The 18,155-nt window shown below is 40.3% G+C and overlaps 1 protein-coding gene across 1 annotated transcript in view; it reads right to left on the bottom strand.

Annotated features, from left to right (window-relative positions):
* Positions 1-248: 248 nt before the first annotated feature.
* The window catches only part of mtrex (Mtr4 exosome RNA helicase), a 19,589-nt gene continuing 1,682 nt past the window's right edge, over positions 249-18,155 (bottom strand). The window contains exons 6-27 of the mRNA XM_008326035.3: positions 17,764-17,938; positions 17,553-17,643; positions 17,336-17,460; positions 16,635-16,733; positions 16,396-16,513; positions 16,168-16,299; positions 12,549-12,628; positions 12,270-12,380; positions 11,807-11,908; positions 9,866-9,991; positions 8,663-8,813; positions 7,310-7,482; positions 7,151-7,219; positions 6,946-7,071; positions 6,472-6,582; positions 6,194-6,382; positions 4,864-5,027; positions 4,001-4,106; positions 3,169-3,225; positions 2,907-3,069; positions 1,060-1,164; positions 249-654 (exon numbers count right to left, since the gene is read on the bottom strand). Of these exons, the coding sequence (XP_008324257.1) occupies positions 602-654; positions 1,060-1,164; positions 2,907-3,069; positions 3,169-3,225; positions 4,001-4,106; positions 4,864-5,027; positions 6,194-6,382; positions 6,472-6,582; positions 6,946-7,071; positions 7,151-7,219; positions 7,310-7,482; positions 8,663-8,813; positions 9,866-9,991; positions 11,807-11,908; positions 12,270-12,380; positions 12,549-12,628; positions 16,168-16,299; positions 16,396-16,513; positions 16,635-16,733; positions 17,336-17,460; positions 17,553-17,643; positions 17,764-17,938 (2,626 nt within the window). The 3' untranslated portion in view covers positions 249-601. The remainder of the gene's footprint in view (positions 655-1,059; positions 1,165-2,906; positions 3,070-3,168; positions 3,226-4,000; positions 4,107-4,863; positions 5,028-6,193; positions 6,383-6,471; positions 6,583-6,945; positions 7,072-7,150; positions 7,220-7,309; positions 7,483-8,662; positions 8,814-9,865; positions 9,992-11,806; positions 11,909-12,269; positions 12,381-12,548; positions 12,629-16,167; positions 16,300-16,395; positions 16,514-16,634; positions 16,734-17,335; positions 17,461-17,552; positions 17,644-17,763; positions 17,939-18,155) is intronic.

An 18,155-nucleotide genomic window follows, 5' to 3' on the forward strand; every position in this document is an offset into this window, starting at 1 on the left:
GAGGTCACCTGGACGTCACTTGGAGGTGACTTGTACGTCACTTGGACGTCGCTTGGAGGTCATTTGGACGTCACTTGGACGTCACTTGGAGGTCATTTGGACGTCGGTTGGAGGTCACTTGGCGTCGCTTGGAGGTCATTTGGACGTCACTTGGACGTCATTTGCAGGTCAATTGGACGTCACTTGAAGGTTGAAATTTGGAAGGTTGTTCTTAAAATTGTAATTGTAAGTAAATAAGCATCATTGTAGTTTTTGTATAATCTGTATGTTAGAAATAAGTCGACATACAGACTTTTATTGAAAATATGTGTTACAAAGTATGTACAGATGTCTAATAAGAAGCAGAAATGATGCTTATCAATAACATCAAGATTGTGTTAGTTGTCATTTTAAGTTTTCTCATAAAATTAAAGCCCGACTTGTTTTTTTGTTGCTAAGCACATCCTTGACTTACAAAAGAGTTGTTTCCACGAATTATCTCAAGGGAAGAAAAAAAGTTCTGCAAAACACACTTGAACAGTGTTGAACAATATCGACCTCGATACAGTCCTGGACAAGAGAGACTATTGACGAAGTGACGTTTCCTCTCATCATCAGCTCTTCATAGATACAGACTGGCAGCAAAAACGATGTCTCTCTTGATCTTCGTTATCGCTGCAGAGACACAGTAAACATCTTTAGTTTCATGTGTTTAAAATCGCAACAAATTCAATTACAACCACAGGTGTGGACTGGAGTCACATGACTTCTATTTGAGTCATAAATATGACGACTTTGGACTAAAATGGACTTGGAACTCGACTTAGACTTTAACATGAGTGACTTCACTTGGACTTCATTTTGACTTAAAAAGTCTTCTTTGCTGTTGTTGTACAGAAATTTGAAATAAAAGAATGAATTAATGCACTCTCTAACCATCCCCTGAACCTCCTGTCCTTAACAACGGCCGACATGACTCCAGTCCCGAACCTTAGTTGCACCCCGTCTTATCAGTCAGTATTTTGAATGAATGCTCCAGAACATTAACAGCAGCTGCTGTGGTCGATGGATGAACCTCACCTTCAGCGAACTTATTTTCCAGCTCTGTGTTACCGATGGCCTTGGCTGCAGAGCACATCTGTCTCAGCACTTCCTCCAGACGCCGCATGCACCTGATGATGCTCCCTACGTCGCAGACACAATGGTACACAGTTTAAAATGTTTTTCAAGTTTGGTGGTGAACGTCATCATTTTTATTTTTAAAAACTAGAACAAACTACATTGTGGTTGAGTTTACGTCAATTAAACCAAATTTGGTTGAAACTCTGGGAAAGAAGTTCTTTGTCCAAACATTTGAAAAGAACTGACATGAAGCAAAGAATCCAGTTTGACATGGTCCTGAAGACGTCCTCTAGCCTAGTCTGCTGTCTCCATGCGGTGTTTAAACTTTAAACTTTAGTTATTTTCATAGAAAAACATTTTCTGAATCTTTTCTTAAAACTTTTCTGCCTGCGTTAATGAATGACGAAAGAACCCAAAAAGAGGGATGTGGGTAAAATAAATAAAGATTTTCTTCGATTTTATTTTTACTTGCCCTTAAATAATCCATTACTGTTGAGTAATCACACGATTTTTTTTATGTCAACAACCACAATGTCACTACAAACAAATTGTTTCGCTATGTTTACTTCACTTTAAACAACAGCTTTTTATAAAGACTTTGTGTAAACAGAAAGTCATTATCGTGGATACATTCGTAACATTTTAGTAATTTTGTAAACACTGCGGAGAACCCAATAATCAACCCTGCTGCTCAGAGTCACCCTCTTCAGGAGATGCAGTGACGCACATGTCATCATACCAGTTCCTGCTGCCTTCCTGTCTCTTCTCCCACTCCAGTATAAACTGTTCAGTTCTTTAGTAGCTCACACTTCACTGCAAATATTTGCACATAGTGTGTATGTGTGTGTCTGTGTGTGGGGGGTAAAGAGACAATTTCTTTTGCGTCCATTTCTCAGTTGCAGTTTTCTCTACACTCCAGTCAAACTGCAAGTGTTGTTGTTAAAGTTGCTCTTAATAAACTATCTGGTCAATGTTTTTTCAACTTATCATTTACAACAAGAAGATATGATTTTTTTAATCAGCTGAATTATCGTCATATTTCCACTCTCCGGTGCCAACACACACACACGACTCCCTGCAGTTCATCCACTCAGGATTACATCACTCCACAACACTGTGTCTTTCTTCAGCCAGCTGATAAAACCTGAGGAGAACTGATGGACATGGGACATGGTTCACATTAAGACGTACTTCATAAATCACTGAGGCGAGTTCTATGAGGAGGTATTTGGGCTCGGTGAGCTGTGACATCACAATGAGCCGATGCCTGGCTCCATTTTTTTTTATTTCTGTGGTTCAAGCTGAACAGCCGGCTAAAAGTTTGAAGATGCTACTCAGACAGGGACGGGTCGGAAACAAACAAACAAACACCTGGAAAATGACTTTGTACCCAGGTCCCTCTGGGATTCGAGCCTAGGACGTACTTTCTGACAACTCATTGAGAATGCAGTGATCGTGATAGAAAATATTATTGTCCCTGTGCAGAGCTCTTTACGAGCCTGCAACAGCTCTTTGATTCATGTTTGAGAAACTTATTAATGAAAACTTTTTCAAGAACTTATTACTGTCATGTATAAAAGAATAACACCATGTTACCAACACAGAGGTTCTATTTTTTTTAGTAAATGTGTCCAACTCACTAAACCATGTGCAGACACCTCTCAGATGTCTCAGAGTTGATCGTCATATCTCAGTGTTTGTTTGATCAGGTTTTTATATCAAATCAGAGTAAACACACACACATTTTTAACCAAACTTGAATCTGTCTCAGAACTTCTCGACTGTCCACTGCACCAGCGACTCACCTTCGAAGACGTCTGTCATCTTGCAGATTTGAGCAAATGTGGCGCCGTTGGCCCAGGCAAAGACCACGTCCATCAGATGGGGTTTGAACTGGTTCAGGTAGGACTCCTCGTCCGTCTCCAGCTTGGCATCCGCAGACACTTTGGCGATGCGCTTCGCACACTCCTGACCACAGAGAAATGATTAAAGTAATGACCGGAGACTCTGTGTAATGTCACATCTGAAAGTTCACCACAGGCCACGACTACGGCGCTCTGCTCTCACCTGCATTCGTCTCAGAGGTGCGGCCAGTTGTTCAGTCAGTTTTGGCATCTCACTGGCCTGAAGAGCGAAGGTGGAAACATTTTATAACTTTTATATTATATACTAACATTTTTTTAGAGTTTTGAAAACCTGTTCTAGACGAAAGGAATCATCCCTTCAGCATTATATACAAGTACTTAGATCTAAAGTATTTGATCTTGTATCAGTTAGTGCTGCTACTTTTCTGTGGAAAATGTACACAGCAGGTGGCAGTAATGCAACTAAAAGTATGATAAAAAGCTACTGTCGATTGGAGGGCCGGGATCAGCTCAGACCTATTCGAGAAGACGATGGATTAGTTAAGATTTAAAATCAAATAAACTTTATTTCAGAATTAAAATTAAAAATTAAATAAAAAAAAAAATTAAATTAAATTAAACGGACATTGTATTTTTAACACTCGTGTATGACTCCTTATATGCGTTAGCATTAGCATTTTATTTCGTGTGTGACTCCTTATATGCGTTAGCATTAGCATGTCAAAAGATGAACCTGATGTTAGTCATGGGAACTGAGCAGCAGCTGCTGATTTTATGACACAGCAGCTGAGCACATGCACGCACACACACACACACACACACGTGAACACACAGAGACAGAGCTTTTCTTGGTGTTCATTTCTGGAATATCTAACTGAGAACGGACATCGTTACGTCAGACAAACACACATTACAGGAAGGAACAGTCTCACGTCTTGGCATCGTTTACACAAAAGCCTAAAGACAGTGTGTGTGTACAGTATGTGCGTGTGTGTGTGTACAGTATGTGCGTATGTATGTGTGTGTTCTCTTACATTCTCCTGGAAGACAAAGCAGGACAGAAGCGCTGTGGCTTGTTCTACGGTGAGATCGTTGAAGAGGCCGTTGAAAACCATCTCTGTCAACAGGAGCTCGTCAGCACTGTGAAAACACACACACACACACACAGAGGTGGATCAACAGACAGGACGTTAAATTCATGTGACCATGAAAATCACGACAAAACATGCGCGGTTGAAATTAACGCTTCAACCCTGATTTGAAATTTGAGTAAAAACACTACTGTCCGTCCTCTTAACGCTGCTCTAATACAGAGTCAACAAACAGTAGACTGATTAACACTGATGACAACAGCTTCACTGAAGCCTGTTTCTGTTAATAATTCCATTATTTTGATCATTAAACACAGATCACATTTACCTGCTGTTATTTGTCCATGTGTTCTGACAATTCACAGACAATTAATATTGTCATATTAAAGAATGAAGATTTACCTTTGATTAATGATTATCCATAATAAATTATGAATGTGATTAATCATAAAAAATATTAAAGGAATAATCAGAATTAATTATTATTTTGATTTATCATAATAAATTATGAACATTATTTATCATGATTAATCACGATAAATCATAATTAATCATGTTTTGATTCCTCATGATTAATCCACAGCTACACTGAGATTCCTATGATTAAAAAGTCATACGTCAACATTGGTGACTAAGCCGAGTTTTTTTTTTACTGCCAAATCATTCATTTGCATAATCTGAATATGACTTCCCCGACAGCTGAAACCCAGGAAGCGATGCTGGACACCAGTGAGCCCATGTGACGTCCTGCTAATCTGTACATCACAGTGTAAAACAACAGAGAGTCTGTGTTGTTCTTTTCCCACCTGCTGATTTCACACGCAACTCTGCCTTTCATCTCGATGACATCAGAGGGACTGGCAAAGCCCAGGCGCCGCAGGACTCTCTTCCTGCACTTCAGCTGGTCCATCTGCAGGACGGTGCGTGCTTTCTTCAGGTCTCTCTTGGCTGTTCGCACATCTGCTGCGATCTGAAACACACACACAGCAGCCCACAGCTGATCAACCGTTCATTATTTCAAAACATTGATCTGAGACACAGACTCAGAGAATACGGCCACTGTGTTATTACTGTTATTAATCAGTTTCTGCCTTCTTACAACTGGTGATGAATCCACCAGACAGTCAAGAATTCAATCACATACACACAGTAGTAGGACACAGTAGAGACCAGAGAGACATGGAAATGACTATGAAAACCATCTGACGCAGTCTGGTTGTCACGTGACATCAGTGGAGCCAGTCGACATGACACCAGAGAACGAGGAAGTTGTTCTGGTTGAAGATTTCTCTCTGTCTGTTCAATGTCCTGTTGGTGATATTTATTTTTAAGGTGAAGTTAATTTTGTACAAATACATATTTTGACAGCGTGTGGAGAAGCAGCAGCAGCTGGTGATGTCTTTGAAACGACGCCTACCAATGGGACCGTGTTGTTTTTCTGTTTGTTCTGAACCTTCCCTTCTATTGGATACATATTTTCTGAGCTTTGTGTTTACTTGTGTGTTATTCCCCAGCTAACAGCATGACTCATGAAAATGCAATGTCCACCCAGCTCCACCGGCATCAACACAGATACTTAGGAAAACCATAAAACTGTTAATAAATTGTAAAAACACATGGCACGGTGTGCTGGAGCGACCCTTCCGCTGTTCACACCGAGCAGACAAATCAGGTCAAAGTTTGAATAAAAACTTTGAAGAAATGGTATTAATGTCTCACTTTGGAATGGATGTGTAGGAACCTTACCAACTTATTTAATTAAGTATGGACAATTGATTCAATTAGTGAGTGGTGATGGTGTTTAGAAAATTTAAATACCTTGAATTAAACTCTCTCATGTTAGAAAGAAATATAAGGATTTCAAAACTGTTTTAAATGGACCTATCCTGAAGTCTACTGTTCTGACTCATGTCGACGGGCGAGGCCCTGTAAATGTCACGTCTTTCTTCCTGATCTGAGCGTTTGACTGATCTATATTCCAAAGAATAACAAATGAAGGTCAGTTTTAATTTAGATGAATATGACTGATCAAAAAAATATAAACAGGAAAAGGGTAAATGACCAACACTGTGTCTGAATAATACCATAAATATTTAACGTTTGAAGAGTGTTGGGACATGGAGCAGCGATCCTCACCACAGCTTTCTTCTCACACAGAGAATAAACAGACTCCAGGTTTGGGTCACTGTGCAGAGGGTGGGAGTACATGCGATGCTCGAAGGCCTCCACCTTCTGGATGACTTTCTTCAGTGAGGGGTCTTTGATGCCCATGTCATCTATGGGATCCAGCAGAGGAAGGCCATCAGGGAAACGTTTTTGCACCTCCTGCAGGGCAGAAGAGGGCAACAACACTTTAATGACCACTAGGTTGAGATTATACACACAGAAATAAATCTTATTTGTTTTTTTTTTACCTGTATAGACTTCAGCATCAGCTGTCTGTTGTCAAAGGGTCTCAAGTCTTTGGGGATGTACAGACGAACAGAGCTGAGGGACGTCAGGAGACTGAGCATCACAGGGACCACCTGAACAAAAACAGATTTGATGATGATTGATACTTCAATGCCAATTAAAAAAAAAAAATCGAAACCAGGGCTATAATTTAACTATAATATTATTTTTACATTCTTCTCTACTCTTTATCAATGAAGATGTAACAGTCTGTAATGACGCAATGTCACACTGGAGTATTAGCCTCACTTGTAAAAATAATGCCACGTGAAGAAGAAAAAAAACATTCAAGTTGTCGAACTGGGAAGAATGGGACCTGTGAAGCCCTACTCTATGTCTGACAGGTTTAATATTTTGAATATGTTGTGTGAGCCTTTTTTCCTCCATCATATATGTTGGTGTGTTTTTTTTTATTCTCATGCCGTCTCCTGACCCACCTGCATCTCTCCAGTCTCTCCTCGAGCCACAGGTTTGGCCGCCTCGGTTGCAGCATCTTTCACACTGTCTTTACTACAGTGGAGCAAAACCTCCACCACATACAGTGGGTCTGCATCTGTAACCGTCTTAAAATGAAAACAGGAGAATGTAAATCACAGCTGCAGGTTAATGAATTCTCTCATACGTGACTCTGTGAGAACCTACCTTCACATTAGATTTCTTGCTGAAGTTTACGACAATCCCCCAGCCGAAGTCAAGGTCCTGATTTCTGACCTATGATGTCACAAATAGTGTTACAAAAAAATCAGTTAAACAACTGTTTGGTTTTTCAACAGATTATAGGCGTTTGAAAAAAATAGTTACCTTGACGAGACGCCCAGGCTGTAAGAAGGGCAGGCAGTACTTGGGTTTGTTGATGAACTCCTGTATGTCTTTAGCCAGTTTGGCCAGCTGCTGTCTGATCTTGAAGTACGTGATGACGCTCTCCTCGTTGGGTATCTCGATGCTGTGGTACTGCTCCTCCAGCTTCTTTATCTCTGCACATATTCAATGATTCTCATTACCACGGAGCCAGGCTGTGAACTTAAACAGCTTCTTTCAGTAAATCAAGCTTAAAATCTGTACCTTTAAACGTAAACCTGACTATGACTGAAATCTGAGCTGGAGATGATCAATCATCTTCACTTCCTCTACTCTGGACTACTGCGACAGTTTATTTGTTTAAATAAGGAGGAGCTTGACCGCCACCTGGCTGTACAAAGGACTGGACTTTTAACTAACATCACTCTGAGTCTGTTTAAAGTTCTCACATTCAGAACCCTAACCTGCTACGCTTCAACTAATGTCATTGACTCGGAGCCTGAGGTCAGAAGGTCAAAGTGTATAAGAAAAGCCAAGGACAAACAGGCTAAATTATATAAACTGTTTGTTGTATATAATGTTAACAACTTTAAACACCCAGATCCAGTGTTAGACCTCAGGTCAGAGACAGTTGGTGATATACATTTATATGTCATGTGTTTTTACTGTTTGTTGTATATAATGTTAACAACTTTAAACACCCAGATCCAGTGTTAGACCTCAGGTCAGAGACAGTTGGTGAATACAGGCAGTTATTTCAAATCCAGCCAAGTCACCGAGGACCATGTTACTTGGCCAGGCTTGTCATCAGACATGGGGATAGTTGTGTTTCATATTGTCTTTGTTTATGTCTATCCTGTCGTCGGTGCTAAAGATCTCCAGGTTTGATGTCTTCGTGTTAGCTTTGTCTTATCTTGTAGCTGTTATGAATCTTTTTGAAGGTTCTAATCAGTAAATCTGCCTCATAAATAAACCTGTCTCAGTGTAGCCTACCTGTGTATTTGTGTTAACTTATAAGAATTGTACGTCTACAGTGGTTCCCACACTTTTTCCACAGAGACTGTTTTTTGTTCATCCAACACACAAACCGTTTTATAAAAACATTCGCCCAAATAAAACTGCTGATTTTGTTTTAAAAAATAAAAAAGTGCATTTCCCAACCGTTGGACAAAAAACGACCAGTATTTATAATTTAAAATCCTCCTGAACTCAACCTCCCACACTCCCCACTCAGCCCCCCTTCAGGGAGCGCCCCCCACTGTCCTAGCTCTAGGCCCCCCTTCAGGGAGCGCCCCCCACTGGTGTGGACATTCTAACCTCAGCCAGATGAAGAGTGCAGTGCTGTGTAAGACTTACTCTCCACGACACCAGGCAGAGCTCTGTAGTGTTGGAACTGATAGAAAGACTTTTCCAGCATGTACTCAGGGTTGATCTCCTCCACACGCAGCAGGTTCAGCACCATGTTGTAGGTCAGATGGAAGGCACTGTTCAAAGGGTCGGCCGATCCCTGCACATCACAAAGTCAATAACAAAAAACATCAATGATCTTGTTCCTGTACGGACAATAATAAACGTGTCAGCGTTCAAAAACTGAATCGGGAGGGTCTGAATAAACACACAACGGTTCCACGTTCCTCAAGTGAAACTCCACAGGAAGATTTTGCAACCGTGACCTTAAAAATGCCAAAACCGCAGATATGTGTTCAACATCTTTCTCCAACACACCCGGGGAGTTCAGCAGTGTGACGGTGCCAACAATCAGTTTTACTTTATCACACAATCTCTTACAAAAGCTCGGCAGCCGCATATTTATAGCAGTGTAGCTATAAATGTGTCAAATCAAAACCGTAACACAGAATTCCCTGGCCTTTCTGTGTGGAATGAGTTGGTTGAGCCAATCCTTATGACCTAATGATTCACAAAGGCAACAACGGCAGGCATAACAATTTCCATTCACTTGTATCAGTACCTTCAAGGGCAGCAGTAGGAAACACTTTAGAAAATAAGAGTGATTCTAAAACCTCTGGCCAACACTCATTCATTCGAAAGCAATAAGAGAATGTGGCATAAATAGTGTCGTCCCTCTACCATTTGTAATGTACCAACAGGTGTGTGTGTGTGTGTGTGGACGACAAATGCTGAAGGCCTGATTTTCCTCTTATTAACAGACAAAGAAACATTTCTGACAAATGACACTGGCGTCAACTGAACAAAAAAATGAGCAGAGGTTAAAATAATAAGTCACTTTTCACATTAAACTAAGACTATTGGACTGATACTAACAACAGTGAATCCCTTATACTGATACTGATACTAACAACAGTGAATCCCTTAAAATAACATGTAAACATTTCTTTTTTTTTTCAAATCACTAGAGGTGTTTAAATGCAGCTCTGGGATCACATATTTTCCAAACAAAATTCTGGAGTAAATGGCCGATTGTTATAATAATTTAAATGAGAATATACGGTTAATAAAATGTATCTTATAAAGAGGACGAAGTGATTGACTTAATTCTTTATTCTATTAAAAAAAAAAGTTTTTTTGGAGGGGACTGACCTTCAGTAGCTGTTTGCCCACAGCAGGACTCATCTTCTCATCCACCATGAAAATAACAATCCCTCTGTCGTCCATGCCTCTCCTGCCAGCACGACCCGACATCTGGATGTACTCACCTGATGTAATCTAATCCAGAGAGAAACACACGAGAGATTAAGAAATGTGTTAATGAGAGGAGCAGCCATCGATGACAGCAATAAATGGCATCTTATTTTTCATAGTAGTTGGAGGATTATTAATGTCAATTAATGGACGTTTGGTGGTGCAGCAGCTCAACCCTATTTTAACAAGACTCTGAGGAAAAAACACCACGTCACACAGTGACAACATCAACATCGGTGTATTTTTACTACTCTGGGAAACCAAAATGTAGAAAAGGTGGCAAATATGGGAATATTTTGCTTCTTAAAAGAGGTCGATCGTTGTATCAGGCTCATGATTTGAAACTCGGTGGTTTTTGTGGAATGAGAGCTGTGTGTACTGAGGAGTGTGAGTGCCTGCGTGGAGCTTTGGCAGTGTCAGAGAAACCAGATGTTCCTGATGAACTTCTTGGAGAGCAGCTTCCTTCTCGCATTCTCTTCAAGCTTTTGTGTGTGTGTGTCTGTGTGTGTGTGTGTGTGTGCAGAGCTGACTAATGTGCTTCTAAGAGACTTCAGCTCCATGCACACACGCACACACACTCACAGCGCCCCCACCACCTCTCACAGACCATACGTGGCTGTTTATGTGGCCAAGCACGCTGCAGGACCTGAAGACCATATAAAGGCCCCGCAGCAAAGGAGCCGTCGTATGACACTTTGACGGAGATGTTGTTTTAAAGAGATAGCGCTGTTTATGGAGAGCTCTGCTGCTCGTACACAAACTCACTGCAGGTACGGCGACAGACAGAGAGGCTGTGTTTACGGGTTGTGCAGCAGTTCCATTTAAAGGCACAGAAATGCCATTTCAGCATGTCAGGATAAACAGACAACTGGGTTGCACTATAATTTGGCTCAGTCCATTCCTCACTCTTATGAGCCAACGGCAGCGCAGCAAACTGTGATGCTCTGATGAAGATGTTATGATAAATGTCACTGCTGTAAGTAGAGAATAAATCTTGACTCTAAATAACTAGAAACTATTCAGCTTAGTGTTGCAGATGAACACATCTGCCTCTCTGAAAAACAATAAACAAGACATCATACAAAAACTGCAACATTGAACTATTTCAAGGTCTCAGGTTCAGGTTTCTCAGATATTGAGGTATCACTCTTGATACTCAACGTGTGGGTACAAAAGGAACATCCACCAAAGGATCAGACTTTGGGCTTGAGGAGGAGTAAAATAAGGTTTTACAGACAATGCGTTTCTTGAAAAATGGAATTGTGAGTGTGCAGCGAGCAACATGTATGACCTGAAGGTAAATACAGACTAAGTTCATCCATCACTTCTCTGCTCAAGTCGGTTTTGGAAATTGGGTGAGGCTGCTGATAAGTCTTACATTATATAAACGTGATGAAAAGTTCATTTTGTTGATGACGAAGATGCTGGGGATCAGCCACATTACCAAAATGAAGCTGACTTCAGCAGAGATAACATCAGAAGGGTTGAGACACTTATGGAAAATTATTATTAGGGTAGAGTAACAGTAACAGATAGACTGTTACTGTGGCATTAACGAAGTAGCAGCATTGGTGCCACTGTGTGTCATTTATCTACAGTGGAGAGAAAAGGTCGCTTATTTTAACAGTGACTTCACAAAGTTCTTTCAGAGACTGAGAAACTGAACATCGTTTCCTTAGTTATCTTAATTAGGTCTTAGCTTAGACCCTTAAATTCAAACTGTAGTGAGAACTCTAAGAAAAAATGTTTGCATTCTTGAAAGCCTATAAAGACAGTGAGAACTCTAAGAAAAAATGTTGTTTGCATTCTTGAAAGCCTATAAAGTGGATGTGTTCTTACAAAGCGATGATTTTTGCCGTCAAACTTGCGTGCGCTGGTGAAGAGCACAGTGCGGGCCGGCATGTTGATGCCCATAGCGAATGTCTCTGTAGCAAACAGGGCCTGTGGGAAGAATGCACAGGTGTTAGAAAGCATGTTGAGTCAATTTGTCAACAGTGTTATTAATGTGTAATTAATTACTCAACTAAAATGACAAAACTTAAATAAAACATGTTTAGGTCATTGGTCAAAAAATAGGTCATTGGTCAAAAAATCATTGGTTGTTGCTCATAATTTAATGAGCAACAACAACACACTGCAGTAATTAACTGTTGTCATTTTTGTTGGGAAATTGAGGGGTACGGCTTCACTGAACTTAAAGCTCTGCATATTAGTTCCTTGGCCACAATGTTTTTCTGACATATTTTAGGTCAATTTAGCCAAGTTAGGAGATAGAAAAGGCAACAAAAAGACATTCAAATACCTTAAGCAGGCCTTCAGAGAAAAGGATTTCAATGGTCTCCTTCAGGATGGGCAGCAGCCCTCCGTGGTGAATACCTATTCCCCTCTTTAACAGGGGCAGCACATGCTCCACCTGGGTACAAAGTCAACAGTCTGTTAAACCATTACCAGCAACGATCAGAACAGAGTAAGAGAAATATGACACGTGCACGGCTTTGGAACAGTTATTTTGTGTCGTTTCATAATAGCTGCACTGGGGAGTTAAAAATGAAGCAACAACTATTTGTTCATCCTGCTTCACCTGAGGCAGTTTCTTGTCCTCGTCGGACAGACAGTCCACAGCGTTGTTAAACACTTCCTCCACTAGACGCTTCTCTTCCTCTGCAACATAAAAAAGACCAAACCACTTTTGTAGCTTTTTAGAAAGAATGGAAGCCATTTCTTCCAGCCTGCCCATTTAAATACTGGCTCGAGGACCACATGTGGCCCAGACATGACCCAGGTCTGTGGTCATTGGAGAAAAGCAGAGAGAAACTGAGGCCATAACAACGAAAGAGTCAAGAAACATTTCCACATTAAAAGTGACAAATTAATGCAACACATGACCCACAATACATCACTTCTTCATCTGGAAGTGTCAGCTGTTTACTCAGTAGTTTATCCAATGACCTGTTCCTCTGAAAGAAGAATTATAAAATTACCAATGAAAGTCATCAGTTATATTTGGCATCACATACTGGTGTGTGTATTTGCAGTGTGTTGGGTGGTTTAAAAAAAACCATTCAAATATTCTTTAATTTATTCAGGTTTTGATCAACTAAATCATAATTGAACAAAGATCCCTGCCTTACACTACACTATCAACATTAACAATTCTCACTGATGCTATGGAAATATATCTCTCTATCCCCTGTGTCTAAATGCAGTCTGCTAAACATAAAGCCCAGACGGTGTCACAGCCAGCAGCATCTCTGTATTGTTCCATTGTTCCAAGTGGAAAGTCGGTCACATGTCTTTTATTCCTGAAACTGTTTGGGGAAATGTTCCTTCCAATGTGCCTGTTAGTCACATAGTTTGGACTTCCACGAAGCCTGAAGACTCAGTGCTTACTGGTACTGCCAAATGACTTCAGTGTCGACGGGACTTGTACTGATGTTTTCCAAACAAAGGAAGTGATGCCAAACACACACACACTGAGGTCAGTGTATGTGGTGATTAATGGTAGAACGTCTGGTTGGTTAAGACAGTGGTTTTTTTGGTTTTTTTTGGGGGGGGGATACTGAACCAAAGGTCTACAGTACTCTTTGACATTTTTATGGACAGCAGATCTCAGAACAATCCAGTCCAACATCATAGACTCAATCATGAATGGACACCATTTCTATCCAAAAAAGCTAAATTAGCAGCAGGCTAAGTATTGCTCCTGTGACGACAATGACAATCAATAACACCAACCATACAACAAGATGGAGAAAGTCTGAGCCTTGAAAATACACACGTCGACAACTCCTTTCCAGGTCCATAAAAACATTTACGACTACTAATGATGATGATTATGAATACTGATGATAACAGAATCACAGCCATGGAGGTGGAAATGTTCTACTGATTTTAGAATGAAACAGAATTTAATTTTATGAATTTCTTTTTTTATTATTAAACAAATATTTTCTCTTCTGTGTCTCATAGTTTATGGTTTTTGTCTTAAGTAGTCATGATGAAGTCTGTAAATTCTGATCCTGTTTAGAGGAAAAACAGCTGATTAAACACATCAAGATGTAACAAATATGAATGGACACAATGTGTGATCGACAGCTTGGAGGTCCAATAGGATACCAACTGAGTATATCTGTTTAGGACAGTCACATCACACTACTTCACCCTAAACTTACTTTTTATTTTTCTGGGATTCACCATGTAGATATGGTCCTGCTGTAGGTCAAAGTCAAACCAGATTGTTGAAGTACACCCTTGACCCGTCAGTCGAGCACAGGGTGTCATGTATTTAATTGCTTTGTAAATCTGACAATGTTGTTCTTGAACTCATGCTGTGGCACCAGTCGAAGCTCTGACTTCAACCTGTCCGTCATTCTAAAAATCGATGCCCAGAAACACTGTGTCACAGCACATAGTACAGAGGGGGTGGAGAGGAAGGGCGGGGGTGGAGGGAGGTTTAAAGGCCAAGAAAGAAAAACTGGGAATGAAAGGATGACAGATGAAAACGTGAGGAGAGAAAGAAAGAAAAATAGAAGAAAATTTCGAGAAAGAGAGTGGGAGAGAGAGAGAGAGCCACGTGGCTCCCACCCACATACACTGACAAAAACTCCACTGTAACGTCAACAACCTGTCCACAGTGGTTGCTTCTGGAATAATCGGTCTTGGTTTAGAGAACCGTTGCTCTGATTTTTGCAGTGAGACACAAAGAATGAAACAAGAGAGGAATCTTTTAAACTACACACGTCAACGTTAGTGTCATAATTTTAACACTTTGAAACAATTTGGACATAATTAAACATACATTTGTTCCATTTTTGTTTGTGGTTTGTTGTCCTCTCTGAGTGTGTGGGATGAAATTGAATTATATTTATTCATATTCCTGGGTAAGAGACTAAAACTTTGAATATCCCACAATGCCTTACTAGCCACACTAAAACTTGAATAAAAACTGAATATCCCACAATGCCTTACTAGCCAGCGCTATTACAGGACCAACATTGAGGAAATAGAACCATGACATGTGAGGCTTAATCAACAGACAGACCTGTTGTAGTGTCAGAGTACAGACTGAGTGGTTAATGAATGAGAAAATATAATTATGATAATTGAGTTAACTACAGTACAAATTCCATCAACTCATTTAACTTATTGAACTACTTCAATTTAATATCTGACTCTCATAGGACACATCCTTCTTTGTGTTTATGGAGTTCTCAAGAAGCATAGTATTTGGACAATGACTCAAATTTATATTAGTTTAAGACCACCAGGAACCACAAGCACAACATGAGCACAGCATTCATTTCTAAGGGCATGAACATATGATGTGTATTTAACAAATACCTCTAATCTGAAGCAAGTGAATCAGCACAAGTTCAATTTACTGCTGGAACACCTCCAATATACAATGACTCGTCTTCATGAAACAACCTGTGTTTGACCTATGACCCAAAACAACCGGACCAGCTGTGCATGCACAATAAATGACACTCATTGCAACAACGTAACCAGGGAGGGGTTCTTCAGCTGGGCTGCATAACTATCCTTCGTTTTCTGAGTCAACCATTCTACACCTAAACAAGCCTACGTCCACTGTTTACTGTACAGAATCCTAGAGTGTAACATTACACCTGAGAAACACAATGGAAACCACAGTTCAACACTGTTTTTGCTGAGAAGGTTTATCATCTTACCATCTGACTTTTTTTTCCACCCTCTACTGCTTGATGAATAAGCAGGTAGAAAAAAGCAGTGTGAGAAATTAAAATATTGTAAAATAAATACAAGGTAGAGCAGAAGGGCGGGGGAGTCAGAACTGCTGTTATCGCAGTTGAAGCAGCAGAATTTATGCTGTATAAAAACTGCCTGCATTAATTTAGAACAAGTCAAACCAGCTTGACACACGACTTGACCTCATTGAGGAAAAAAAAAAAGAAAGAAAACATTTTCACACCAGGAACACATCATCTGCGATCCACCGGTTCCAGGGTGTGATGTAAACCTTTCACTATGCACGAAGAAGCCGGGAGCCAAGTCACTCTGTACAAGGGTTCAAACCAACGTGCTTACAATGTCAATGATGTACATGTCATAATGTTTGTGTTTAACTGGTCTCAGTGCATATTTAAGGACATGTCTGTACACACACTCACTTGTCATGTGTTTAAAGTAAAGATATAATGCAAAAACTGATGCATACACACCTTTGTTAAAGTCCAGTTTGGCTACCTGCAGGGCGTAGGCCTCACACTCTTTCTTGCTGAAGCTGAAAATGATCACAGGCTGAAAGTTCCTCTCCATGATCATCTTCACAATCTTGAAAACACTGGACGGTCCTATAGACAGAGACAAACACATGGACAACTGAAGACATGCAGCAATTTAAATCTCTAAAACAGCCCCCCCCCATGCCCCCACCCACACACACAAACCTTTAGTGCCTCCTTTGCGCCCTTTGGGGTCCCACTTGCCCCCACTGCTGCTCCCAGAATCCCCTGCATCCCTCAATACCTGCATGGCTGTGTTGAAATTGTCCTCCCTGAAGTCTCCCTGGATGAACCAACAGTTCTTTAGTAAAGACTTAAAAAAAATGCATTTTATGGATGTAACATTAAAGACACATCTATTATGAACTAAACCTTCTGATTATAAACAACATTTCCCTTCTTACGTTCTCATCGACCACAAGGTGGAGACCATCACCCCCTGCTGGAAAGATGTAATGTTGCAGTGGAGTGGGACGGTAGTCTGTGTACACCACATGACAGGGCTAGAAGACATGAGACAGAAACAACTTTGTTAGTGGTGTAAAACATGACAGAAGGACATGAAATAAAGCAGAAGGATGTCCATTTATAGCCTTCGTATATTGTACACAGAAAGAGTCACAACGACAGGCCAATCAGAGATGACATGATAAGAGTCTAAAAGGTCCACATTCAGAGGTTTTCTTTAACATGAACTGATACTCCAACACACTGCATTATCACATTTCTAGGAAATATAACTTCACATTATTTTCAATGGCCGTAGAAATTGTCTTTTTAAATTAGATTAAAATATTCACATAATGGCAATGCTATTACTAATAACCAATAAAAATGGCTGTGATTTGTATAAATGTGTTACAATTGTAATGTCTATAACTGGATATATTTCTTTCTTTTATAATTTTGTTTCATGTCATGTGATCAGATGTCAGAAACAACATTTTCTTCAAACCCTTCCGATCAGATGTGAGAAACAACATTTTCTTCAAACCCTTCCCTTTTCACATCATTGACATGAGGTGAAAAACTGGCTCCAACTGCCTGATCAACAAACCAGACCTAGAGCTCAGTGTCTCAGTGCGTGATACTGGCATCATCTCACCTGTTTGTGCAAATGGCAAATCCACTCAGCAAACTGACGAGCATTAGGGATGGTGGCTGACAGGAAGACGTAATGTACGTTGTCGGGCAGAAGGATAATGGTCTCTTCCCACACCACTCCACGCTCTGAAGAAGATGAAGTAGAGGAAAGTTACTTCACCATGTGTCGTAAGTTAGCTGTTAATGTGTATGTGTGAGTGTGTTCCTTGTAAACACACCTGCGTCTCGCATATAATGGATCTCATCAAAGATAACCCAGGCCACTTCTCTCATGATCTCAGAGCCTCGGTACAACATGCTCCTCAGAATCTGCCAGATTAAAACACAAAGTTAGGGCATTACATCAATATCTTACTTTTGAAACTTGTTTTCACAGACCTCCCCCCCGGGGAGTGAGGTGTGACAAATTTGACAGTGTTTTCATTTCACCTCGGTTGTCATGACGAGACAGGAGGCAGTGGGGTTGATTGTGACATCACCCGTCATCAGACCCACGTCCTGAAACTCTTCATACATCTCTCTGTATTTCTGGTTGGACAGGGCCTTGATCGGGCTGGTGAAGATGACTCTCTGCTTCTCTCTGAGGGCCAGAGCGATGGCATATCTGCAGGAGAATGAAAGTTAATAAATTTAAAAAAACAGTCTGTGTGTCTGACAGTATTATGGTCTGAAATATTTAGTAGTTGATTTTCACAAAAACAGCTTCAACTGACCTAATGAACATGGAAGAATTTATTTTCATGACAAATCTTAGTTTGTAGCAAATTTAAATAAAATAAAATAAAGTTGGTTTATATTTTACTTGTATCTTGTGTTTCTTG

Source organism: Cynoglossus semilaevis, chromosome 14 (genome assembly GCF_000523025.1).
Source record: "Cynoglossus semilaevis isolate Cse_v1.0 chromosome 14, Cse_v1.0, whole genome shotgun sequence".
NCBI classification, from domain to species: domain Eukaryota; kingdom Metazoa; phylum Chordata; class Actinopteri; order Pleuronectiformes; family Cynoglossidae; genus Cynoglossus; species Cynoglossus semilaevis.